This window comes from Delphinus delphis, chromosome 13 (genome assembly GCF_949987515.2).
Source record: "Delphinus delphis chromosome 13, mDelDel1.2, whole genome shotgun sequence".
Taxonomy (NCBI): Eukaryota; Metazoa; Chordata; class Mammalia; order Artiodactyla; family Delphinidae; genus Delphinus; species Delphinus delphis.
The window spans coordinates 397654-423990 of NC_082695.1; the positions used below are offsets into that span (position 1 = coordinate 397654).

The 26337-nt window shown below is 52.5% G+C and overlaps 1 protein-coding gene across 3 annotated transcripts; it reads left to right on the plus strand.

The window, feature by feature from the left end:
* The first annotated feature begins 229 nt into the window (after positions 1-229).
* On the plus strand, positions 230-25073 carry CHFR (checkpoint with forkhead and ring finger domains). Of its 3 annotated transcripts, none has more exons than XM_069541300.1 (17): positions 230-313; positions 470-613; positions 4005-4104; positions 6419-6528; positions 7417-7476; positions 7603-7821; positions 8207-8374; positions 10739-10892; positions 11767-12084; positions 14572-14714; positions 15761-15877; positions 16426-16509; positions 16953-17023; positions 17965-18052; positions 19780-19887; positions 20339-20391; positions 21566-25073. In XM_069541300.1, exons 2-17 carry the CDS (start codon positions 481-483, stop codon positions 21584-21586), a joined length of 1947 nt encoding a protein of 648 aa, XP_069397401.1. In that variant the 5' UTR covers positions 230-313; positions 470-480; the 3' UTR covers positions 21587-25073. The 3 variants fall into 3 exon arrangements, with proteins under 3 accessions (XP_069397401.1, XP_059883794.1, XP_059883793.1); XM_060027811.1 differs by having other exon boundaries at positions 20339-20411; positions 21566-25072; XM_060027810.1 differs by having other exon boundaries at positions 249-294; positions 20339-20411.
* Positions 25074-26337: the final 1264 nt, after the last annotated feature.

Here is a 26337-nt window from a genome sequence, read left to right on the forward strand (position 1 = left end):
GCGCTGACCGCAGCTACTTCCGAGATCCTGGAACACCAAATCGTCCCGGCCAGCATCAAAGAGGGCGTCCAGGCCCGCAGCCTCCAGTCTGCGCACGCTCTGCTCGCCTCCACGCGTCCACTGTCGAAGGCAGTCCGCCAGGTTCCGCTCTAGCCGCCGCGCTCGGTGGTTGCCACCACCAGCCAATCACAGGGCCCGGACGCCGCTGGCCCCGCCTCACGGATCAGCTGAGGGATCCGAGATGTCCGTTGACAGCGGCGGCGGCGGCGGCGGTGGCCGCGCGGCCGGTTCCGGGTTCGGCGCGGGGCGGGGGGTAAGAGGGCGGCGGGCGCGGGCGGCCGTCGGGACCCGGGTGGGGGGCTGGCGGCGCGGGCCGCGGCGGCGTGGCGCGGGCGCCGAGGAGGAGCGGCGGGCCGCAGCCTCTGCCTTCGCGGGCCGGGTCTCACCCGACGTTTCCGGGTCTCGTCAGATGTGAAGCCGATGGAGCGGCCGGGGGAAGGCGAGCAGCCGCCGCAGCAGCAGCCGTGGGGGAGACTTCTCCGCCTGGGCGCCGAGGAGGGCGAGCCGCACGTCCTCCTGAGGAAACGGGAGTGGACCATCGGGCGGAGAAGAGGTGCGGGGCGGGGAGCGGGCATGGGGTCGTGGGACGGACTGGGGGCGAGCCGGGGACGGGTCCGGGCACGGGGGTGGGGACCGGGGACCCGGGATGGGGGCGGGCGACGGGGTCCGAGTGCTGGGGGACTGGAGCCGGGACCTGAGGGCGGGGGCTGGGCGAGACCGGGCCCACTGGGCTGTGGGAGGCTCCTGGGCGCGGCGCGTTCTGCTGCCCGGTTTTTCCGGGGGAATGGGCCGTCGTGTAACAGCTGCCGTTTATTCACGTATTGGTCGGCCCAGTTACTTCTGCGTGTTTCATGCAGGTTATTTAATTTTCACTGCAACGTTATGAAGTAGGTGCAATGATTTATCTCCTGGAATGCGGTTTTCTCAAGGGTATTACTACCCAAAGCATCTTCTCTGACCTTAATGAAGTGAAATTAGAAATAAGTTAGCAGAAGGAACACCGGAAAATCCACAGATATGTGGAAATTAAATAACACTCTTAACCCACCAGTGGGTCTAAGAGGAAATCAAAGGGGAAATTAGAAAATACTTTGAGATAAATAAAAATTTAATGTACCAAAACTTAGAGGATGCAGGTAAGCAGTGCTCAGAGGGAAATTTATAGCCGTAGGCAGCTACATTTAAAAAAAAAGATCTCAAGTCCCAGCTCCTAGAATAGAGCTGCTCAAATATTTGTTGATGTAATGAACGTGGGAAGCTACGGCCTTGAAGAAAGTCCTGTAACTAGTGAGAGGAAGAGCCCCACCCCCCCACGCTTGCTGCCTCTAAACTCCTAGCGGCCATCTGGTGATTTAACCTCCCTTGTAGCTTTCCTACTGGGAGTGAAGTACACTGATCAGGCCAACAAAATATTTCGTTTTTCTGCAAATTAATAAGTTGTCACACTGACTTTATACTTTAAGCAAGAGATAATGAGAAAGATTAGTGTTTAAAAGCAAATGTTCTTTGGTTTCATTTTACCCATCATCATGCACCTGTACCTGTTTTTGGTTGGGGTTTTTTGGGGAGGCAGTCTTAAATCCCAATATCAAGTTAATTTTTTTTTTGTTGTTTTTACAACTTTAAAAATAGTTACATATCATTGGAAACTTTTCAAGATGTATTGTCTTTACTTGGTGTGAATGGAAGTTTGGTGAAGAGCAGAAGCCTGGAGACCACCACCCTCATGCCCCCTAGGCCACCAGCATCACCACCACCGCATAACCTGCTTTGGGCCAATTTTCCTTCTGGTGCCTTTGTAGCTACTTCATGGGGTCACTGTGAAGATTAAAGGAGATCGTGAGTGAAGTGCTTAGAAGGAGCCTGCCTAAGAGTTAGCACTTAATGTTAGCCATTGTTGTTATAACACAACACTGTAGTATCATTTGACATGCTGATACAAGGAGCAAAAATGTGTTGTTGAGTTGACTCTTAATGGAAGTCCTTTCCTTGAATATATTAACCTTCCCAGCAAAACGTAGTTCGCCTGGGCTGCCGTAACAAAATACCACAGATCACGAAGCTTAAACAGCGGAAGTATATTTCTCACAGTTCTGGAGTCTAGGAAGTCCAAGATCACGGTGACAGTCAGTTTGTTTCCTGGTGAGAACCCTCTTCCTGGATTGCAGGCAGCTGCCTTCTCGCTGTGTCCTGGCCTGCTGGACCAAGAGATCTTTGGCGTCTCCCTCTTATAAATGCCTCAGCCCTATCAGATGAAGGCCCCACGCTAATGATGTCATTTAGCTTTTATCATTTACAGGCCTTCTTTCTAAATACAGTCACTTTGGGGGCTAGGGTCTCAGGTTGTAGAACTAGATTTATTTTAAAACTATTGCACGCCTGCTATATACAAGGCCTTATTTTGAGGAAAAGGGAGAGCTGAGTTGACGTGTGTGGAAGGATGCAGGGGTTCTCGCCTTCCCAAAGAGCTTCCCATTCTCGGGGAGTGGCAGAGATGTGTACCAACCATGGAGAGAGTAGCCAACTGAACGACAAGCAGGGCAAATACCAACAGTAGAACTTTAGCAAAGGTATTTCAGTTCTCAGTTGGAATGCAGATGTTCAGGTGTGGGGAAGCCTAGTAAAACCCCACTCCGGTGACAAAGCCTGGTGACCAGCCTGGGTCTGGGGCTGCAAGGAGACCATCTAAGAATGCCGTCTAAGGGGAATCACACTGTATTGCAGCACAGTCTTTGGGTCTGGCTGCCTTCCCTTGGTTGGTGCTTTTGAGGTTCATCCTTGGCAGTTACATATATCAGTAGTTTTTTCCTTTTTGTTGCTGGATGATGTTCTGCAGTGTGTTTATTAATTCACCACCAGTTGACGGGTACCAGTACTGCTTCCCACGTTTGGTTATTAAAAAATAAAGATACTGTAGGGAATTACCTGGCGGTCCAGTGGTTAGGACTTTGCACTTTCACTGCCGAGGGCATGGGTTCAATCCCTGGCCAGGTAACTAAGATCCTGCAAGCTGCGGGGCGCGGCCCAAAATAAAATAAAGGTACTATAAACCTTAGTAGCTATGGTGCAAACCTGTTATAAGGAGATTAGTGACTCAGTATTAAAACACTCCTGAAAGCTTTTATTCTTTTTTTTTTTTTTTTGCCGTACGCGGGCCTCTCACTGTTATGGCCTCTCCCGTTGCGGAGCACAGGCTCCGGATGCGCAGGCTCAGCGGCCATGGCTCACGGGCCCAGCCGCTCCGCGGCATGTGGGACCTTCCCGGACCAGGGCATGAACCCGTGTCTCCTGCAACGGCAGGCGGACTCTCAACCACTGCGCCACCAGGGAAGCCCGCTTTTATTCTTTTGATTTAAGGAGAGAACAAAGCATTTGAGGGTTTTCCTCTTGGATTTGATGAGGGTATAACAATTGTATTGAGCTATAGATGCATCCCCCTTCTGTTTTAAATTTTCTTAAATGCTTACATGTGCCTATGATAATTTACTCATTCGTATTTTCTGTGACTCTGTCATTGCTTTAATTTTGTGATGATTTATGAAAGCTTAGGTTACACAGAAGAAATTAAGGACTAAGATACTGAGGATATTTAATAAGCCCCATAGTTTTTTTAAAGTTCTGTAATACTTATCAGGCTATCTGCATATGCGTGCATATTGTAAAAATGTCACCAAGAAGCAGCTGATGTGTAGCTGGAGGTGTTGATGGCGCATATCCTCTAGGTAAGGAGGAGTCAGAAAGGTTCAAGACATAGTCCCTGTCCCTTACTTTGGATTAACACTTAAATGCTTTTTTAAAAGTTTCTTTGTACTTGATTAAGTGCTGTCTCCGTAAGTGGGTACAACATGGGTCTTGACTTCCAGCCGCATGCTTTGTTTAAGCAAAGGGCGGTATTATGCCCGGTACCCACGGTCGTATCCAGCACGCCCCCCTCACTGTTTTAGGTTGTGACCTTTCATTCCCCGGCAATAAACTGGTCTCTGGAGATCACTGTAAAATTATAGTGGATGAAAAATCTGGTCAGGTGTCGCTGGAAGATACCAGGTAAGCTCTTTCTGAACTTCTTTCCTCTTGTAGCTTCAGGAAGCAGACTTGAAGCCAGTGAGTGCAGAGAAGAGACAAGGGCCTGCTTTCTATAGCTCAGTAGTCCGATAGGGTCTCCGGGTATTGGAAGATGTATTTTCTGGTTTCCAGGATGGGCTACTTAGTGACACTTTGGTGTCTGTGACCGTTCTTAAATGTATTCAGGTTAAAGCAAAAATAGCTCAGAAATAAGACTTAAAAGGCAGTGATACATTTTGGGTTCTTGCAAACCTATTCAAGTTAGACTTCCCCAAATCAAGAAGTCTTTCTTTTTTTTTATTATTATTATACCACATAAGTAGTACATGAAAGTGAAAAGCTTTCCAAAATTCCACTCACCCACACAATACATACATATTTATTTTGTATTAATGAGATTATACTGTTATACTGTGTATCTATTTTACTTGGAATGTTTGCAGAGTGCTCATCACGTCCGTATGTCTAGGTCCATCTCGTCTTTTTCATTATTATATAATAACTTGTCAGCTCCCTTACTGATGGAAAGTTATTATTTTGACTTTTTCTTATTATAAATGACCCTGCAGTGACTCTCCTCCAAAACTCTTTCCATTCATGTCTGATGATTTTCCTGGGGTAAGTTTATGGGAAGGAATGCTGGGTGGAAGGTGTGAGTGGCGGACGGCCATCCAGCAGTGTGTTGAGAACACGCCTTTCCCACAAGGTGATTTTTTTTATTGTTGTGAAGGTCAAGTGCTATGAGATTCTTTGGTAAGTAGCAGTTTGAGGGATAGAAGACCAGGAATTTGGTTTTATTAGGAAGAACGGATGCTGCTTTTCCTCCTCTGATAGGTAGCAGGTCAAGTCCTGTATTTCTCAGCACAATGTACAGTAACAGTGCTGGTTCCAGAGTCTTCTTTCTGCCTCAGGCCCTGGCTCTCCCACCCTGGCCACAGGATAGTATGTGCTTCCCAAGGCTGCTGTAACGATTACCACAGGCTCAGTGGCTAAAACAGCACAAATCTGTGATCTTATAGGCCTGGGTGGTCAAAGTCCATCTCAGGTCTCATTGGCGTCAGCTCCTTATGGGGGCTCCAGGGGAGAAGCCATCCTCTGTCCTTTCCAGCTTCTAGAGGCTGCTGCCTTCCTTGGCCGAGGTGGCTGGAGGGGCAGGGGTGTTCCAGGTGGGAGGAGCCGCAGGTGCAGAGGCCCCGAGGTGCAATCAGGAAGACCCCGACGTCCACGCTGGAGAGACTGGACGTTAGCCTGAGAGCAGTGAAGAGACACCGAGGGGTTTAAACGGAAAAGTGAAATCAGACTTCTGGGTTAGAAAGAGCTTGAGGATAGGTCGTGGGGAGAGCCTGGCAGCAGAGGCCGCGGCAGTGCTGCAGCAGCTCTGCTGGTCTCTGTAAGTGGGGCTTTACTGGGAAGGCAGCCCAGCCCTCCAGGGACCTGCCACCTGTTGGTTGCAGGAGTTGGGACGGAGACAGCCTGACCGCGCAGCCTGAACTATTTCCTGCCTGGCCCTTTACAGAAGTCTAAAGTAGTGGCAGTCTGCTCAGAGGGAAAGGTGACGACGCGTCTTCAGCGCTGGGGGCCTTAGGAGTGGGGCCGTGGAGTTAGGGCCCATGTGGACTGAGTGCCTGAAATTGGAAAGGGGCGGGGAGGGCTTGCTCAGTTGCCGAGTTTGGCTTTTGTCCGGTGCGCTCTTCCCCTTGCCTGCGGGAGCCGCTCCTCAGGGAGGTGCCTCCTGTCCCGCCTGACCGAGGTCCCGGTGTCTCCTGGCCGTGCCTTCCCATCAGGCACTGTGGTCCCTGATTAATTGGAGTGACTTCCCAGCAGCAGGGACCGCGCTATCTTCTGCTCGGTAGCCCTGCGTCGATTTGCTTTTGCCCAGAGCCCATGTCGTAGGAGGGTCAGTGCTCATGTGAGGAGTGAACTGAGCTGGGCCGCGGCTGCCGGAGCAGGGTTAGGCCTGTCGACAGAGCGTGGTGCAGAAGCAAGAGAGAAGCTGGGAATCAGAGCACGTGCTGCTGGTGGGCGTCCAGGGCTCCACCAGGAGGAGAACGTGGGGCTGGCACAGCGGAGGCGTTAAAACACTTGACACACCATTGGGCTGTGCGTGAGGGGGCAACAGGCAAGGTTCTTCTCAAGAGAATTATAAGGTGGCACGAGTATTTACATCATTCCTATGAGTGTTCTGTCATTTGCAAAGTGGTAGTATTGAACTGCTTTCCTACTGGCTGTAGAAAAGGAAAATTTTAACTCCGAGTTGTTTTAAGTAGGATAAATTGGATTTTTGTTGTCCCTACAGCACCAACGGAACAGTAATTAACAAGCTGAAGGTTGTTAAGAAGCAGACTTGCCCTTTACAGACTGGGGACGTCATCTACTTGGTGTACAGGAAGAATGAGCCAGAACACAGTAAGGGAGGGGCGGTTCCTGGGCTGGACTCACGGGTGGTGCAGCAGGGACCTGCCACAGCGGGGAAGCATTGTGGGAAGAGGCTGTTGAAGCAGGCATTTCCTGAAGGAATGTTAGTGCTAGCTGCGTCCCCTTTTTCGTTCATGTACATTCTTGGTGTGGGTAGCGTCTGTTGAAGAATGGGAGTGTTGACCTCGTGGACTGAGCCCCAGCCATTCTTAAGAAATGCCACTGTGGCCGTGAGCCACGGTCTCGATATGGTAGCCAGGGAGACGGGGTGCGGGGGGGCGGTGAGGAGGGCACCTGAGTGAGGAGAATAAGGCCTAGAATGGGGGCTGGAGGCCACGGACAGCTCTGCTTTGGGAGGCTTTACGGGAAACAGCAAAGGATAGATGGGATATTCCGTGAGGGCTTTTCCAGCTCTGAGCATCTGCGCCTGTGTTGGCGGGAGAAGAATGATGCAGGACAGGGAGAGTTAGGGGAGTCCTTCGAAGGTTACCCCGGAAATAGGAAGAAGAGGGCGGGTATCCCCTAGACTGTCCTCAGCAGTCAAAGCCAGCCCCCGGCCACAGGGAAGGATCTTGTGTCCGGTCCTGGTGGTTTGAAATGACAAGACACAGGCTCACTCCTCCTCATCGCTTTGCTTGCCTTAGTCTGCCTCCTGACGCCGGATGGTTTTCTGAGGCTTATTTATTTTAAGTTTGGTTCAGATGTTTTGGATCACTTGCTTTAAAAATCCCTTAAACTGGGGGATGTGGTTACTAGCTGAGAAGTCGAACTAGTCAACAAGGGCAAAGTGACCGTGAGGTGATGGGAGGGAGCAGAAGAGAAAGATGGGCTCTCTTGACGTGTGGCAAACGCCACTCCGGTTCGGTTAATTTCCTTCAGATGTGGCATACCTCTACGAATCCTTCCATGAAAAGCAAGGCGTAACGCAAGACTCCTTCGGTAAGTGAGATTTTCGCAAAGGAGCGGGTGCATGCGTTGACTCTTCATCCGCTGGAATGTATTCCTGACGCAGCGGCTCCCCCTGCGCCCCGACTGTGTTATGCTCCTGCTTCTTTGTGCTTACAGAAGCTAATAAAGAAAACGTGTTCCACGTGACCAAAGATACCTCAGGTGCAGGGCGAGGCGACGACCCCCAGGATCCCCAGGTCCTGCCATCGCCACCCGCCACTCAGGTGTGCTTTGAGGAACCACAGCCATCAACGTCCACATCGGACCTCTTCCCCACGGCCTCTACCTCTTCCATGGAGCCCACCTCTGCAGGGCGAGGGCCTCCCTCCAGCTCCGGTGAGATGGGGATCTCAGGGTGGTAGCTGCGTTGCCCTTTGTTCGCTAATCCTGCCTTGCATTGTTATGGAGACAGACAAGCCACGGAGGAGTTCAGAGGTGGTGTCAGGCATCAGGCTGTCAGTAGTAAGATTTCTGTAGGAGTAAATGTCTTGTTCCATCCCCAAGAGACAGGCTGAAGGCCAGGGACTACAATACTGTGGTATTCTTCACAGGTTATAATTCATATATTGTAAAAATCACACAAAGTGAACCCTTCCGTTTGTTTGTTTTTTAACGACATCTTGGATTACCTGCGCCTGGTTTGAATCAGTGATGCTTTGAACTGCTGTCTCTTCTTCTGAGGCAGGTGAATCAGGATGTCTCTTGTTTGTCCCTCTCACAGGCTCGAGAGGTGCAGACGTCTCCCCAAAAGGGTGTGGTCCATCTGTGGCAAGTGATGAAGTCGTCATCTTCCCTTTGGCTCTCCCAGCAAGAGAGGGGGCGTCCTTTTCTCTGTCGGAACCCAAGGACCAGGAGGACTTGGAGCCCGTTAAGAAGAGAGTAAAAGCAGGTCAGAGTCCAGTGGTTGCGTGTAGCCTTGGCGCCCCGGCAGCACCGTCCCATCTGAGCCTGTTGGGGCCCCACCATGTGCAGAAGTCGGAGGACCCTGTCTTCAGCTGACACCTGTGGTACCTCAGCATCTTCCAGATGGCAATCTGGGCCTTTTCTTTCCTGTCTGCACCGTCGGGATTGAACTGTGTTTACTGTCAGGATATGCTCTTGGTCTGGAGACCACAGTCTGGGGTTGCAGCTCTGTTCCGATACAGCAGCCAGTTTTTAAGAGTATATTATCTTTAAGTGATAGTTTGAACCTTCACGTTAAAGGTGATTTTGAGAAAAATCTATACTTTAAAAGTCAAAGTTAAAAAGATTGTAAAAACTTTTGGGAATGTTGTTGGGAGGACAGTAGCTGTGAGGCAGGCCTGAGAGCTTCCCCTGGATTGGGGCAGTGTGACAGGAGGGAGGGCCTCGGAAAGAAACTGCATTATCTGATGTATTGAGTGGAAAATTGAGTTGATTGGCCTGGGGAGGTGTGGGATGAGTCAGCAACAGGTACAAAAACATAAGTATGAAAATGGAGCCACTTTTAACTCTATGAGAAATGAAAAATTGTATAAGGAAGAAAACTATACTGTGTGAGCAGTGAATATTTAAGCATAATAATATAAATACAATATACTGAACAAATAATTGTGTTAGAATAATATTGGGAAGGAGACCCAGAGGGGCAGAGTCCTTCTCTGCTTTAATGGATGTCAGGAGATGATGTCTAAAATCCATCAGCCTAAACGTAGCATGACAATTCAGAAACACAGAGGTCCGGACCAGAAGAAACAGAAGACATGAAAGTTGTTTCCCCAAAGGAGGGAGGGTGAAGCTGAGGACAGGCTGGAGCAGAGGGCTGCTGCTTTGGTTTTCTTTTAAATATTTGACTTTTTAAATTGTAAGTATTTTTTTAATTAAAAATAAATTTAATCTCTGATTATAAAAAAAGTAAAACACACTGGCAGAAAAAAAAAAATTTAAGCTCCTGGTAACATTTGAGGGTCTGTATTTTCCAGCACTTTCCTGTGTGCATATGGGTCACATTTTTTGTTTGTTTAAACAAAAATGACTTTACACACAAATGCTATTTGACACCTGGCCTTTATCTCTCACCCGTGTATCCTGAGTGTCTTTTTTATGCTGTTAACTATTATAAAGCAAAACTTAAACATACTGGATTATGAGACTTACTTTGAACCTTTGTAAAAATGCCCTTTAAAATACAGTGAGGGAATGGCCATCATCAAAAAATGTACAAACAATAAATGCTGGAGAGGGTGTGGAGAAAAGGAGCCCTCCTACACTGCTGGTGGGAATGTGAATTGATACAGACACTATGGAGAACAGTATGGAGGTTCCTTAAAAAACTACAAATAGAACTACCATACGACCTAGCAATCCCTCTACTGGGCATATACCCTGAGAAAACCGTAATTCAAAAAGAGTCATGTACCAAAATGTTCATTGCAGCTCTGTTTACAATAGCCAGGACATGGGAGCATCCTAAGTGTCCATCGACAGATGAATAAAGAAGATGTGGCACATATATACAATGGAATATTTCTCAGCCATAAAAAGAAACGAAATTGAGTTATTTGTAGTGAGGTGGATGGACCTAGAGTCTGTCATACAGAGTGAAGTAAGTCAGAAAGAGAAAAACGAATACCGTATGCTAACACATATATATGGAATCTTAAAAAAAAAAAAAGTTCTGAAGAACCCAGGGGCAGGACGGGAATAAAGATGCAGACTTAGAGAGTGGACTTGAGGACACGGGGAGGGGGAAGGGTACGCTGGAACGAAGTGAGAGAGTGGCATGGACGTATATACACTACCAAACGTAAAATAGCTAGTGGGAAGCAGCCGCATAGCACAGGGAGATCAGCTCAGTGCTTTGTGACCACCTAGAGGGATGGAATAGGGAGGTTTGGAGGGAGAAGCAGGAGGGAGGAGATACGGGGTTATATGTATACATGTAGCTGATTCACTTTGTTATAAAGCAGAAACTAACACACCGTTGTAAAGCAATTATACTCCAATAAAGATGTTAAAAAAACAAATACAGTGAGGGGACTTCCCTGGTGGTCCAGTGGTTACAACTCCGAGCTTCCATTGCAGGGGGCGTGGGTTCGATCCCTGGTCGGGGAACTAAGATCTCACATGCCCCTCAGCGTGGCTAGTAAATAAATAAGTAAAATTTAAAGATTAAAAAAAAAATACAGGGAGCACTGGGTCTCCTGTCCACAGGTTAAGACATCTGTAAAACCAAGAGATGGAGTGCACTTCCTCCATGGTCATGATGTTGAGAACGTGTCCCTTTCCCTTGCAGACGGGGAGCCCGCCCTGAACCTGCCCCTGGTCACGGACCCGGGCGGAGACCCCCACAGTACCCTCGACGTCAGAGCTGCGACCGTGAAGCCAGACAAGATGGAGGAGACTCTCACGTGCATCATCTGCCAGGACCTGCTGCACGACTGTGTGAGGTGCGTGCGCAGGGCCCGCGGGGCCGCAGACGGGGCTGGCCTCTGCGTCAGGCCCAGGACCTGCTGCACGACTGTGTGAGGTGCGTGCTCAGGGCCTGCGGGGCCGCAGACGGGGCTGGCCTCTGCGTCAGGCCCGCTGAGGTTACCGTAGCCGTTCTCCTTGTGCGGCTGACGAGCTGAAAGCCGGGCCCGGTGACCGACGCTGCACAGGAGCCCGCGAGACGCGTGCAGTGGCTCTGACCTCAGTGACGCCAGGTCCACCTCAGCTAGAGCAGGGGAGCTGTACCGAGTGGCCAGCATCTCGTGGTTAAGGAAACACGGTAGTTAAGGTGGAGCGAAGGTGCCAGAACAAAGATCTCTCTTTGCTTCTCTGTGGGAACTTAAGAATTTGTCCACAGTTCGGCATAAACGCGGGTCTTTGCCACCCACACCCAGTGTCTCCGCTCTTCCCGTTCCTGGTGGCCCTGGCCCCCAGTGGTCCCTGGCCCTCCTGGAGCACAGGTTGCCGCGTGGCCCCAGTCTCTTGTAGCTGGCAAGCGCACAGATGAAGCAGTTGTAGCCGAACGCCGTGTTTTTGCGCAGGGACTGCTTCTCAGGAGGGTCGTGGAAGGCAGGCAGCGTGCCCCTGCGTGAGCCGAGGTGCAGCCCCGCCAGCCACAGGCCCCACCACGGCGTGGGTGGGGCGCCCCAGAGCACAGGCCTGAGGCCCTGCGGAGCCGAAAGATCGGGGGGCGGGAGGCGGGGGGCAGTTGGCCCATTCTTCTGTTTTTACCCAAACCTCAGTCTGAGCAGGGCCACGTCCTCCTTCAGGGAAAGAGGCAGCATGACTCTGGGTCCCTGCTTCTCACACCCAGTGCCCGTCCTGTGCCCTCAGCCTGCAGCCCTGTATGCACACCTTCTGCGCTGCCTGCTACTCGGGCTGGATGGAGCGCTCTGCCCTGTGCCCCACCTGCCGCTGTCCAGTGGAGCGGATCTGTAAAAACCACATCCTCAACAACCTGGTGGAGGCATATCTGCTGCAGCACCCGGACAAGAGGCGCAGCGAGGAGGACGTGCGCAGCATGGCCGCCAGGAACAGGATCACGCAGGACATGCTGCAGCCCAAGGTCAGGAGGGCCTTCTCCGACGAGGAGGGGAGCTCCGAGGACCTGCTGGAGCTGTCGGACGTGGACAGCGAGTCCTCGGATGTCAGGTGAGCCTCGTGGGGGCGGGGCGGGCGGGGCGGGTCTGACCACTCCCCAGGACCTGCTGGTCTGGGCCGCTGCTGAGGTGCGACGCTGTGGCCCAGGTGACTGTGGTGAGGCTTGCTCACGGCCCTGCCTCCTGCGACAGCCCCTTTTTTTTGGTATATGTGGAATATTTATTCTATTATTTTGTTGCTTATCTGTATATTTTTTCTAGTTTATTACGATATAACTAACATACCGCACTATGTAAGTTCAGGGTGGACAGCATAGTGCTTTGGTTTAATTACTGTGAGAGGATCACCACAGTAAGTGACACCCTTTTGTTTGCTGAGTCATCATCAAGTGCCTTGATTCACAGGCTGAGACAGACTCTGCAGAAGCACACTCACTCTCTGTAGCTTGTCTAGTGATCATATGTCCTGCACCGTAAGTTGCAGTATTTATCATCTGTTAGGATGTTATTGTAGAAAAGCCACAGTCACCTGGCAGAGGGTGCAATCCTAGGAGACAATTTTTTTTTTTTTTTTCGGTATGCAGGCCTCTCCCTGTTGTGGCCTCTCCCCTTGCGGAGCACAGGCTCCGGACGCACAGGCTCAGCGGCCATGGCTCACGGGCCCAGCCGCCCCGCGGCATGTGGGATCTTCCCGGACCGGGGCACGAACCCGTGTCCCCTGCGTCGGCAGGCGGACTCTCAACCACTGCACCACCAGGGAAGCCCTAGGAGACCTTATTTTATCTGCTGTAGAATGTTGGGTTTTTTTTCATAAATTTATTTATTTTATTTATTTTTTGGCTGCGTTGGGTCTTCGTTGCTGCACACAGGCATTCTCTAGTTGTGGCGAGCTGGGGCTACTCTTCATTGCAGTGTGCGGGCATCTCATTGAGGTGGCTTCTCTTGTTGCGGAGCACAGGCTCTAGGCCCACGGGTTCAGTAGTTGTGGCTCACAGGCTCTAGAGCACAGGCTCAGTAGTTGTGGCGCACGGGCTCAGTAGTTGTGGCTTGAGGGCTGTAGAGCGCAGGCTCAGTAGTTGTGGCGCATGGCCTCAGTAGTTGTGGCTCGCGGGCTCTAGAGCGCAGGCTTCAGTAGTTGTGGCACGCAGTCTCAGTATTTGTGGCTTGCGGGCTCTAGAGCGCACGCTCAGTAGTTGTGGCGCACGGGCTTAGTTGCTTCACGGCACGTGGGATCTTCCCGGACCAGGGCTCGAACCCATGTCCCCTGCATTGGCAGGCGGATTCTTAACCACTGCACCACCAGGGAAGCCCTCTGCTGTAGAATGTTGATGTTTCCAGACTTGGAAGTCCAGGGTATGAATTTTTGTGTTGAGGCCATAAAATTTAAAAAGACAAAACAGCTACCCCGCTCCTCAGTTTATTATCTTTGTTTCTTTCCCCCAAATTTAGCACATAATGGTCAAACAAAAAGAAAACCAAAAATCACTTTTGGTTTGTGTGAACATTTTATTACGTATTTATCTGGCCATACACACGTGTAGTCATACATACTTATATTTTTACCGTTTAAAACATTTCTTTGTAATATTTTGAATTCCGAACAAAGCTGCAGTGCATGGCGTGCATTTACAGTTCAGTGCACATGTCCAGTCATTTCTTGGAGATAAGTACATGGAAGTAGGATGCTCAGGTCAGTAGTCTCACTGAGGGGACGCCTTGCTGGATCTGGCATCTGTCATGAAATGCCTGTCAGAGAGTCCTGGTGTTGGTGCCCCACAGGGTATGCAGAGGGACAGCAATGATGCCTGCGACACTCAGAGTAATGGGACAAACAGGTATCTTATTCCCATTTATATGTTTTTCTTACATATGAGGCTGAATGTCTTCAGTGTTTCTGCATTTTCTAGTCAGGTCTCGCCTGTCCTTCCCATTGGTGGCAGGCTTGGGCAGGCGTCCTCTGACTGAGATGAGGGGAGAGTCCGTGCGTCCCTTTCCTGCAGATTCTGTTTTACCATCTGCAGATTTGAAAGCTCAGCTGAAGTGCGTACAGCTGGGTGAAAGCCCCTGCTGACAGCGGCATCCAGCCCTGGCGTGTTCTGCTCAGATTTTAACAAAAGGAAGGGTGTGCACTGGGCGGGCATCAAACCTGTGAGAGCGCGTCCTGCCCAGTGTGGAGACAGGGTGGCTTTGCCCCCAGGGATGGCTCAGTGGGGCGAGGGGCAGGGAGAAGACATCTCAGTACCCTAGGAGTGGCCGAGGGCTCTGGGAACGTGCGGGAAAGGGGGGCTGGGAGGTGGCGGGGAGGAGAGCCTGCCGACTGCTGCTGTGCAGGATGTGCGCCGAGCCATCCTTCCCTTCTGCACACACTGGGTGCAGCACCTGGTGCAGAGCTGAGGCATGCAGGCAGGACAAGGCCGGTGAGCGAGTATCTGGGTCTTGTCCCGTCACCAGGGCTGGGCCGTCGTTGCCACCACCCTTACACACGGCCAGAGCAGGTGTCTCCTCTTTCCTCCAAGCTCCGGGTTTTCTTCCCTTGCAGTCAGCCGTACATCGTGTGCAGACAGTGCCCCGAGTACCGCAGGCAGGCGGGGCGGCCCCTTCCCTGCCCAGGGCCCGGCAGTGAGCCAGGGGCACCTCAGGCCCCTGGGGATGCACCATCGACGTCCGCCAGCATCACGACAGGTGAGACAGCCACACCTTCCATGCTGTCCCGACCATTCGGGAAGCGGGTGGCACTTCTGCGGGCTCCTCTCTGCTCGAATGGCTCGTTGCTTCTCATAACCTGTTTGGAGCTAAGAAACCAAATAATTAACTTCATTTGTGGGCCTCGGCTCTTGGACACACCCAAGGATTCAGTCCTGATTCTAACACTTACTCCCCGCCCAGCCCAGCCCACTACCTCAGGGCAGTCGGCATCCCCCGTGGTGCTCACACCAAAGCCAAAAGGACCATCACACACAGGCCCCTCCAGTGAGGGACTGGCCTCTTTCCAGCAACAGGACATGATGTTACCAGAGCCGCCCTGAGCTATCTGTTCGATGCCTGTTTCAGTGGGCAGGTCCCCAGGTGCCCTCGAGAAAGGGAAGGTGGACACGTGGACTGTGGTTTGTGGTCCTGCGTTGTAGGGCCTGGCCTCTCTGCCACCGTCAGCCTGAGCCTGTCAAGAGGCCACTGACCTAAGGATTGCGACCCAGAGCCGCGTTCTTAACCATCTTCCACGATGCTGTGCCATGGCTCTTGGGGGCTTCCTTGTGGGCCCCTCAGGTAGGGATGGCTGGGGCAGCGTGTGGAAGGCCCCACTGGGACCGTAATGCAGTGTGCACAGGCAGAGCCTCGTGCGGTGCGTGAGTGACGGGGGGGCCGGGCCACGTGGACACAGCTCCTGGTCCAGGGTCAGCCAGCAGGGACTAGAGAAATCGCTTTACTGTTCTCTGGGCTGTCCTTCCTTTATGGGAAATGGTAAAAAACCTTCATGTGATCTTTGAAATCTTGCTACAACTACTGAACCAGGAGATAACTTCGGTCATTTTTCAATCTATTTAAACTTCTTAGTTTGAGTGGTAGACCGTCACTTGGCTGTAGGAAAATAGGCCTGAGTTCTGTCCGCATTTTCTTGTAGGTCTGTGTCCTCGTGCATACCTTACAGCTGCCCCTCTAGGTGTGGTCTGAGCCGCTCTTGCTGCCCGTGTGCTGGCGGCACCAGCCTGAGCGTCCTATCTGTTCCACAGCCCAGGACTACGTGTGTGCCCTGCAAGGAAGCCACGCCATATGCACCTGCTGCTTCCAGCCCATGCCCGACCGGAGGGCGGAGCGCGAGCGGGACCCCCGCATCGCCCCCCAGCAGTGTGAGTGAGGGTGTGGGTGTGCGCCGTCTCCCCGGCGCCCCTCCCCACCTCGGAGCCGCTCCTGTGTGTCCTTCCAGCTCAGGTTTCAAGAGTGTCGTGGACTTCTCTGTGTGGTGTGAAGTAAGGGCGCAGCTCTGTTTCCACCTGCGTCGTCAGGTGTCTCTGCGGGACCACGTTGAATAATCTATCTTTTCCCACCGGTTGATAACCCCGCCCCCGTCATACACTAAGTTTACACACACGGGGGGCTCTCTTTCTGGATCTTGTATCTGACGTGTGTCCCCACAGTAGTTCTCCAATGTGTCATTTTATTCTATTCTATTCCATTCTATTCTGTTCACTGTGTGGCTTTCTGGACCGCAGATCCCTGACTAGGGATTGAACCCGGGTCCAAGGTGTCACTTTAAAGTCTAACGGATTAACTACATGGTGCTTTAATTTACAGTCTTTGGATCACTATGAAAATCGAGCTTGTCATTTATTTACCAGTCCCTTGAGCCTTCTCCTCGCTGGATGGCGTGACCGGTGCTTGTGCTCTGTGTCCGCAGGTGCCATCTGCCTGCAGCCCTTCTGCCACCTGTACTGGGGCTGCGCCCGGACCGGCTGCCTCGGCTGCCTGGCCCCGTTCTGCGGTAATGCTGGCCCTGCCGTCGATCGCCGCCACCTTCCCCTGTTCTCTCGTGCACTTGAGGCCAGTGCTGGGCTAGCCGTGTGCCCGAGGAGGGAGAGGCCACGTTGGTCACCATGAGCTGGCCCCTTTCCCTGGTGGTCTGCGTAGGTTTGCGAGCGTCAGTGAGGGGGACGCTGAGTCATGCACAAGGACCACCCCCACTAAAAAATCGTGTCCGGACTTCACGACCCCAGACCAGGGGCTGCACAGACTGGCTGTTTCTGGGGGGAGTGGAATGGAAGTCCTTTTACTTTTTCTCTGTTTGAAGTTGTATTTTGTCATGGAACTTTTTATTCTTTGTAGACTCCGTAATGAAGGAAATTTGGTTATCTTAACTGTTGGGTGAACGGTGCTTTTGTAAAGTGTGTATGAAACGGATAACACTGCTTCCGTCCGTCCTGACAGAACTCAACCTGGGCGACCGGTGTCTGGACGGGGTGCTGAGCAACAACAACTACGAGTCGGATGTCCTGAAGGTACAGGCGCGGCGAGGCCAGCGGGAGGCCTTCCAGGGCCCGCCAGTGACCTCATGACCCTGCACTTCTGACTAGTGCTGCCACTGTATCTGCTTATCCCTATACTCCCCCCAAATAGGTATTCCTTCACACCCGCCACACAGGAAGCCACAGGAATTGTGTCCCACAGTTCCAGCTCCTGCTCGGCCTGCGCGGAGTGGGGCAGGGCGCGGCCGGCCCTCGGGTGGAACCAGGACTGCCCCTCGCTCTCTTCCCGCGTTGCAGGGGGCAGCCGGCTTTTAGAACTTCAGTGCTTAACGTGCACATCAGTCCCTTGCCAGGAGCCTTGCCTTCACCTGGATCATGTGCGGCATCGGCCGCAGGGTGAATGGCGGGCACCTCAGCACGGCGGTACTCAGGCTAGATGTCCACAGGGCCTTTCTTGTAGGTTTGCACAGAAGGAGCCAAGCAGCTCCACGTGTCTTGAGGGCAGAGCACAGATCCAGACCCTGGCTTCCTTGTCACGTGGTCATGGGCCTGTTCTGCACTGTGGCCACTCCGGCCAAGGTTAGGTGTCTCGCTGCTCCTGTGGTAGGAATGTCTTTGCAGAATTTCAGAGAGAGTGTGTTACCTCTTACGCTCGAGGTTGTGAAGCTAGCCTGCCTTTTGAGACTCAGAAGAAGCACCTTGGACAAAAATCTTGTGCAGTAGTGTGTGGATGTGATACCACGTCTGTCCCAGGCCTCCTGGTCCGCGAGGCTACCTGGGCCGTCCAGGCTGTGGTCCTGGAAGCAGGCCCCCTAACTGCACGCAGTGCTCGCCCTCTGCAAGTGCCCACCACGTTTAGGTGCTTGGCTTTACCCACCTTCCAGGGCCTTTTATGAAATGTCAATCCTTTTTGCCATTTTAGTGTTTCTTTCTCCAAGCTTGTGTTTCTTCTCTTGCCCGTTTCCCTGTTACAGAATTATCTGGCCACCAGGGGTTTGACGTGGAAAAACATGTTGACTGAGAGCCTCGGGGCTCTGCAGAGGGGAGCGTTCCTGCTGTCTGGTAAGCCGCGTTGTGCCTGCTCTCCCGCACCGACAGCGGTGCTTCCCAGGGCAGCTCTGCCTCTGGTGAACCAGCCACACCCGCCAGGCCGCACGCCGGCAGTACTGCTTGTCGGCTTCCCACGCTCACACCTGAGACCTCCGCCCACCCTGGCAGACACACACAAACGTCCTACTACTCTTGGGTTTCTTTCTTTATGTTGGGTTTGAGTCGACATGACATATTCTGGAATCTTTCCTCGCACAGGGGAGGGAAGGGGCACAGCTGGAGAGGTGTTGGCCCTACCGCTTGTCAGCGTTGACATCCTGGGGCTTGTTGTTCCCAAACCCTCGCGGTCCTTGGTGCCTGTCCCTCAGTGCGTGGGTGACTCAGTGAAGGCTCGCCCCCTCTCCCAGGGACACCCAGTGTATTGTGAAATGTGAATTCTTGTCACTAAGGGAGGGTGCAGAAAAATCAGCAAGTGATTTTTTTTTTTCCTAAGACATGAATTATTATGAAAGACTTGAGAGGTTTGCTGGGAACCCTTCTAAGCTGTTTTTGGACACATTCTAGTGAATGTCTTGGGTTTTCTCTGCTGCGATGGCTCTGTGTGGTTGGGTCTTAAGTCCTTGTGCTTTTTAATGGCTATTTTTATAAGAATGACGTGGTTCACAAAGAAAATGTAAGTGGTGCAAGGAAGTCTGAAGGATAAAGTGAAAATCGTTAGAAATCCCATCGCCTAAAAATATACCCAGTGATAATACTTTCACGATCACCCTTCCAAGTACATGTACCCATGTGTGTGTATAATTTGTATGAATGAAATCCTATCGGATATGCTTTTAATAAGCTATTCACTCACCAGTATATCTTGGATCCTTCCTATGTCACTAAAGATCTATACCGTGATTGTTAGTTAGCATCCTGATACCGTCGTTCATGTAGCCAGTTCGTTAGCAAAGGATATTTCAGTTGTTTCCAGCTTTTCACTGTGTGAAACAACACTGAAGCTGCCAAGCATGCAGTCCTGTAGGTTTAACAGTTGTACCCTTAGGATAATAAACAGGGCTGCTGGAGGCACCGTTGAGGTGTGCCTGGGGCCTGAGGGCCAGCATCCCCTGAGCCCATCAGCTGCGTGTTTGCCTTCGAGGCCTTGTAAATATGAAAGAGGCAAATGGTGAGGTATCATTGTTTTATCTGCCATATTTGATTATTAATGAAATTGAAGATCTTTTTGTTTTACGGGCCATTTGCTTGTCTGTGTCCTTGGTCCATGTTTATGTTAGGCTATTTGAACCTGGGAGGATGGATTTGTGTGATATCTTTGTTAATTAAGGGTACAACACATTGTCATTTGTGCTGAAAATACGTTCTCTGCTATTTCATTAGTATTTCGTTTTTGTTGTACGTGTTTCCATTGTGATGTTTAAACTGTAGGCAGTCACATTTACAAATCCTTTCCTCTGTGCCGTTCGGTTTTCATGTTGTAGTTGGAAATAGCTCAAGAGAAGAACATTCATTCCTCTTAGTACTTTTCTAGATTTTTTTGAATATTTGAATTTTTAATCCATGTGGAATTATTTTGCCATAAGGAAGTAAGTTGGTATCTAGGTTGGTTTTGTTCTCGTGTTCCAAACGTCCAGCCCTTTGTCTCCGGCCAGTCTGTGGATCATGCACTGGTCCCCCAGCAGTTTGCAAGGCCGCGTCTGTTTTGCCGCCGTGCTTGTAAGAGGCTGTGTTCCTTCTAGATTACAGAATCACCGGGAACACCGTGCTGTGCTACTGCTGTGGCCTGCGGAGCTTCCGCGAGCTGACCTACCAGTATCGGCAGAACATCCCTGCTTCTGAGCTGCCGGGTAAGGAGACCCCCGCCCCTACCCCCACCTGGCCCACAGCTCACTTCTCTTTGCATTGGCTCCTACTCTCCTTTGCAATAGCTAGATAGCCTGTGTGGGCCTTTGCTCTGTGTTCTTAGCGGACGTCTGCGTCGGCCAGGGACACGGGCGGGTCTCAGGGCCGTCCCTGCCTGGTGCCTGCTCAGGCTCTGGGTCTCTGAAGCAGGTTGCTAAAACAAGATGCCCAAAAAACGTCCTATGGGCAACCGGAGTCATCTCATTTCTAACCTGGGTTTTCAGTTGAACCTTTTTTTCCATTCCTGGAGAACAGTGCAAGGAAACGAGCTGTGAAGTGTGACGAAGCGCTGTGCGTTTGAGCTGCAGTGTCTCTTTGGCCTTGGCTTAAATTCACTAGGCTGAGTCTGTGAGTGTGGTATGTGTGTCACACGTGTTCACTTTTTTCTCTCCCTAGTGGCCGTAACGTCCCGTCCTGATTGCTACTGGGGCCGCAACTGCCGCACTCAGGTGAAGGCCCACCACGCAATGTGAGTGCGGCACGGGGGCGGGGGCCGGGCCGGGGCTGAAGGAGTCCCCTGCAGAGAGGCAAACCCACGCTTTCCCTACAGGAAGGTGCTCTTCTTTAAGCGTTTTGGCCAAGTTGATATCGCAGCTTTTAGGGATGTGCGTGAACTAGTCAGCTCTCTACTTATAAACTAATTTAGTTGTCATGCTTTTATAAAGTCACATAGTATATATCAATAAAAAACCATCACTTAGACACTCTGCTTTTCTGTTATCTCATTTCATGAAACGTTGGCATACAAACGTTCACCTCCCGCTCCACCTCTATGTGCCCAGCGCACAGGCGGCCATCCCCAGCCCACACGTTCAAGGTTTAGCACTCTCCGAATCCATGGCTGAGGTCACTGAGAACTCCCATCCCGAGCCACGCCGCCGTGCACCTGGGTCTACCTTTGGTGCCGTGATGGCTCGTAGGCTCTTGCTGGGAGTGTCCCATGGGGTCTTTGGAGGCTTTCACGTTGACATGCACGCTGCCACGCGCGGTGGCCCATGGGAGCAGGCTCGCCTACGCTTTCAAACCGTAAGGGAAGCAATCACATAAATGAGTCCTGAGGATGGATGCTGTGTGGGGCAACTGTAACCCCAGACAGCCACTTGAGGCTCAAGTGGAAGTACTTGAGAGAGCGCCCCTGGCTTAGGAGTCATCATGAGGGCTCCGGAAAGGCGGCTGCCTCTGAGGGAGCGATTTGGCGGAATAAAAGGCTTGCTTTGTATGCGAGCATTAACTGTGTGGAAGAGACCATTTTATTCTAAGAAAAGAGATTTCAGCAGTAACAGGCTAACCGTTCTCAGTAAACACTTGGGTCAGGGCAGCAAAGATACAGTCGTCTTCTTGGAGAGGAGGTGGCGTCAGCCCCGCCAGGTCACCCGCAGTGCCTTGGGGATGCTTTGAGTCTCTGGGAATTACCTAAATGTTCCACTTACATTTTAAAATTTAAAAAAGGAGAAAAGAGGCTGCGTTTGGGGCTAGTTTCTTTGATGGTATGAGAGACAAGCCCTTGCAAACCCCCAAGCACAGGGTTGCTTCTCCTGTAGCTCCCCCAGGCGCAATTCAGAATTCCTTTGTTGAAGGTGTCTCTGATGCCCTCTTGTGTATTTCACCGTTGTCTCCCTGCAGGAAATTCAATCACATCTGTGAACAGACGAGGTTCAAGAACTAAACATCCAGGGAGGCAGCACAATGGCTTGGGAGTATTGCCAGTCAATGACAGTGTCTCAGAAAATACTGAATACAGACGCTTTAAGAGCATTTCACAGTGCCCCTCAGGGGACGCCGGGGGTCTCTGCTTCGGGCACTCTGGTGCGACCTTTCTCTTGTGGAGTGAGACCCTCTCGGCGAGAACCCCTACCAGTGCGCCCAGAGCCCTGGGCCAGAGCAGGAGCTGTCAGCCGTCCCCTCCTGTTGAAGACGACCACAAGGTTTGCTCTCTGTACCTTTCGCACAGCCACGGTCAAAGCAGACGTCTCTCTTCAAGAAAAGTGCCCTGGGAGAAGAAGGGGAATTTGTCAGAAATGCTGTGCTGTTTGAGGGAAGGGAACAGAGTTTCCAGCTGGGGCGCACACAGCGGCTGACCTGTGCACTTTCATAGGTTTGGTGCTCATCTCCTAATAAGACTTAAATATCGCAAACTGTAGCACAAATGATATAACTTATAATTTACAAGTTGACTAAAATGGGAGATAGTATGATATTTGAAAGAATAAGCATATGTTTCTGTTTATAAAAGAAAAATCATCAGACGTCCAGGGACCCCAGCTCCAAGGGCATGATTGGGTCACTGCCACGCCGGGCTCCTCAACACAACTGCAGCCCTGCCAACCTGTCCCGCCTTCTTCACTCCTCCCCTGCGGCCGGGGCCGGGGTGGCCCAGGGACCTGGGGTGCAGGTCGTCCCTGGTGGTGCCCCGGCCTGCCAGTAGCAGCTTCTTCCCACCGAGAGCTTCCACAAGTCCTTGCCCTTTCCGCCTGCTATGGGTTTGCCGTGTCATCTGGAATAATACTTGAAATTTTATTGTTTAAAAAAAAAAAGTTTTTTATCAGTTGTTGAAATCACCCATTAACGTTTGTTTGCAAAATTGTACCTTTTTTGCTTCTTCTCAGGAATACGATTTTCAACTTTGTGTTGCTCTTGATACAGACTCTGAGAAGCAGCGCTCCGTGGAAGAAGGCCTCCTTCCTGCGTTCTAATAAACAAGCCGTGTCTGTTTCTCTCCCCGGCACGTTCATTCGTGTGCTGGTTGTGATGTGCTCCCTCCTGTCACGGTGGGACCGGCTGCAGGCGTCACTGGTTACCTGCTGACTAACAAAGAGCCCACCCGGGGGGCTCTACTTGGATTAGCCTCGCAGGCCCTGCGGGCGCGTGTGACCTGGGGTCAGGGCCCGGGTCTGAGCATTTGGGAAAAGGCACGGGTTCCCTTGGATCCGCCAACCCCGACTTGGTCCCAGGTTGAAGGCACGGCTTTGTGTCTAAGCCCCGGCCTGGCTCGTGCGGGCACGAAGCTGCCCTCCACGCTTAGGACCTTGACTCATCACCCCCTTCACTTCTGACCCTGACCCCTCCCTCAGACTAAGAACAGAGACGCAGGCCCCGTAGCAGATGTAGCAGCGCTCCTGGCCAAGGCTTAAACACGCAGCCTTCCGTGGGCTACGCTGGATCCGTCAGCGAAGGGCAGGGCATGCACCACGTCAGACTGCTGGTCCCCGGTGCCGGCCCGACTGCAGTGGAACTTGGATTCCCCACTTCTGACAAGCACACCGGGGTCAGAACGGAGCTTGTCAGCTCTGACCTGAGGCAGGAGCCCGGGCCGGGGTGGTGGTTCTCCAGGCTTGCTGACAAGCTGTTTTACGGGGCGCACCATGCGGTGTTTCTGCGACTTTTCTCTACTTCCTGTTCCGTGACACACACACCCCCGCCCCCTGCCGCATCCAGCCCACAGTGGGTTGGAGCCTGCTGTGTGCTCGTGTCCTGGTGGCTCAGCTCGTGCCCGATGACTCCCGTGTGCTTGTGGCCGGCTCCTTGGGCCCAGCCCGCGTCCTCGTACAGCCTTGCTCAGCCCATCCCCAGACCCGTGTCCCTCTTGGGCTCCTGGTGCCCCCGTCAGACGGGCTGGCCCTGCCTGCGCTTCCCATCTGCTGGGCATCCTCCAGGGGCTGCACACTTGCCCTTCCTGGCCTGTGGGTTCAAGCTCCCAGGCAACCACCTGGAGTCCTCTTCGGGCCAGCCTCTGTCAGCGCTCCTGGTGTGACCAAGGACCCAGCAGGTCATCTTAAATACCTCATAGCTAACAGGATTGGAATCACAGGCCCAGATCTGAGAGCCCCAGCATGACATCGGTGGATCTTGCCCCAGGGAAGTGCCCAAACAGAGAGAGTGGATTCTGAGCCAGGCCTCTATCAGTGGGGGCACTGCAGCCAGACCAGTCTTCATGCAGCCAGCAGAGAAGACGCCCAGGAAAGCTCAGGTTCTGAATCAGGATTGCTGCTGCAGAGGGCACCAGCAGCCCAGCACCAAGCAGCTGACCTGTGCTCTGGAGGAAGGAAGAGAAAATGGGGGATGGATTGGGTTTGAAAGTCCAGAGTGAGCCTGACTTCCAGCGCGGCTGGATGCGAGACCCTTCTCTTCCTGTGTGTGGTGGCCGCTTCCCAGACCTCAGCCTTCCTCCAAGCTGACACAGGTGAACTGGTGGCCTCCCCACCAGTTCGAACAGAAGCCTGTCCCTGACCCCCAAGCTGATGAGCAGCGGGACCCAAGCCTCTCACCGCCTTCTAGCCGCCAGCACCCCGTAAGCAGGTGGGGCTGGGGGAAGGCAGGCTCCAGTGTCACCAGCGAAAAAGCAGACTGACTGCTGGGCCAGGCAGCCCGCTAGAGCTCAGCCCGTCCCAGGCCTGACGGTGACGGGAACCGTGCTGCTGGGTCTCGGTTACTCCCCCGGAAGTGCCGGCCTGCAGTGGCATTCGTAGCTCCCTGCAGAATCAAGTCCGAGGCCCTCAGCACACAGGGCTGCCACCCAATTCGGCCTCTGTGGCTCTGTCTCCTCATTCCCACCCCTTCCCGGCCCCTCTGAGATGGAAGCCATGAAGTACACACCGTGAGGGGTGTTGAGGACCCCCCAGTCGAGCCGTCCAGCGCTCCCTTGGGCGTGCCACGTGCCGGTTCATTTCTCTGTTGCAAATGGATGTCCTTTCCATCCTGTTCCTCGGGATGCTGGCAAAGCAAATGCAGCAGAGATGAGCTGTGCGCGTTCCTTCCCACTCTTAGCCTCTGCCCTGGGTCCCAGTGGAGCTGGGAAGCTGGAGGGAGGCCCAGCCCCGCGGATCTGCCAGCTGAAAGTCCTGACCTGCAGAAGGACCTCGTGGCCAGCTCCCAGGGGACAACTGTCACCATCTCAGGAATGACTCCCACTGGTAACTGAAACACAGCCCTTCAGAAAATTGTATAAACTTGGAATTCTCAAGTTATGATTAAACAAAGGTAATAAGCACTCAGGACTCAGCCCTTCTTGATAAACGTGCGCATCTGGCTGTTCCCTCTGCTCCCGAGGGCGTCTACGACTGTACCTGTAGGTTCTCTGCGGTGCTGCCTTTGATCCGGTCTGTGGACCTCACTGTTGGTAGCTTGAAACTGGCCCCACTAGGAGTATTTACACCATGGAAATGGGTAATTGCTGCAAATCAGGGTCATTTTGTTGTTTTCTGGAGAGAAGGTTGTTAAACACCAGCATGCCACTGCCCCCAACCAGTATAATCGTGAGAAATAATAGTTGTTTGAAGCCACTGTGGTTTGGGTTGGCTTGTTACATAGGAATGAATGGTGCTACCACGGCCCACAAAGGCCCAGCACTGGGTGGCCCCCTCCCCTCCCTCAGCAAACCTCCCCAGGGTCTTCCGTAGCTAGACCCAAACCTGGGCCCTCGCCCGGGCTGCCTGGCGATGTCTCCTCCCCACTCAGGGCTTGGCCCAGACCCGCTCCCTGGAGGGGCCTCCCAACCAGCCATTCTAGCATCAGCCTGTCTGGCTTTCTTCCTGGTGCCGACCATTGGAAAGGAAACGTTTCCTTACTATTTATCTCCCCTTCACAATTCAGAGCAGGACAATTCCTGGCTGCTCCGCTGGTGTAAACTTGGCTGAAGCGTCTGCTGCCCGCTGGCAGTCGGGTGCTCACAAAGACCTTGCTTTGCACCCCTCTCCTGAGGCTCTTCTCCTCTCTGTTGAGCCTAGTGTGTTCTCTCATTTTGTTTTCTGTGTGTTTCCTTCTGGAGATGGTGATCCTGACCTGTATCCTCATCTCTGGTTCTCCCCCACCCACACGGAGCAGCCTGGCAGGACGAGTGTGGGAAGCCATGTTGAGTGCTGACCCAACCGTACGTGGTGCTGTGGGCGGCGCTGCTCTCAGTAGCAGCTCTGTGTGCCGGTCCCTGGGGCCTGCATAACATGCACCACAGATGGGGAGGCCTAAACAACAGACACTTCTGGTCTCGCAGTTCTGGAGATAGGTGTTGCAGGGCTGGTTCCCTCTGAGGCCTCTCTCCTGGGCGTGCAGACGGCTGTCTTCTCCCCGTGTCCCCATGTGGTAGTCCCTGTGTGTGTGTGCCCTGATCTCCTCCTCTTATAAGGACACCAGTCACATTGGGTTGGGGCCCACGCATATGGCCTCATTTTACCTCAGTCACCCACTTAGAGTCCCTATTTCCGCACACAGTCACATTCTGAGGTCCTCAGGGTTAGGGCTTCAACATGTGAATTTAGGGTGGCAGAGGCAGACACAGTTCAGCCCATAACACTTTGTCATCAAACATCAAACACCACAGGGTTTTATAAAGTCAGGTGGGTTTCCTTTAGGCAAACCCCACACCCTATATACTATTAACACCCCGTGGCAGGCTGAATAAT

Excerpts from the sequence above, each read along its gene's own strand:
- CHFR (XM_060027811.1), top strand. The coding sequence starts at position 481 with ATGGAGCGGCCGGGGGAAGGCGAGCAGCCGCCGCAGCAGCAGCCGTGG. Across the intron at positions 17,024-17,964 it reads ACGAGTCGGATGTCCTGAAG|AATTATCTGGCCACCAGGGG; the intron begins GTACAGGCGCGG and ends TCCCTGTTACAG. Across the intron at positions 20,412-21,565 it reads GTGAAGGCCCACCACGCAAT|GAAATTCAATCACATCTGTG; the intron begins GTGAGTGCGGCA and ends GTCTCCCTGCAG.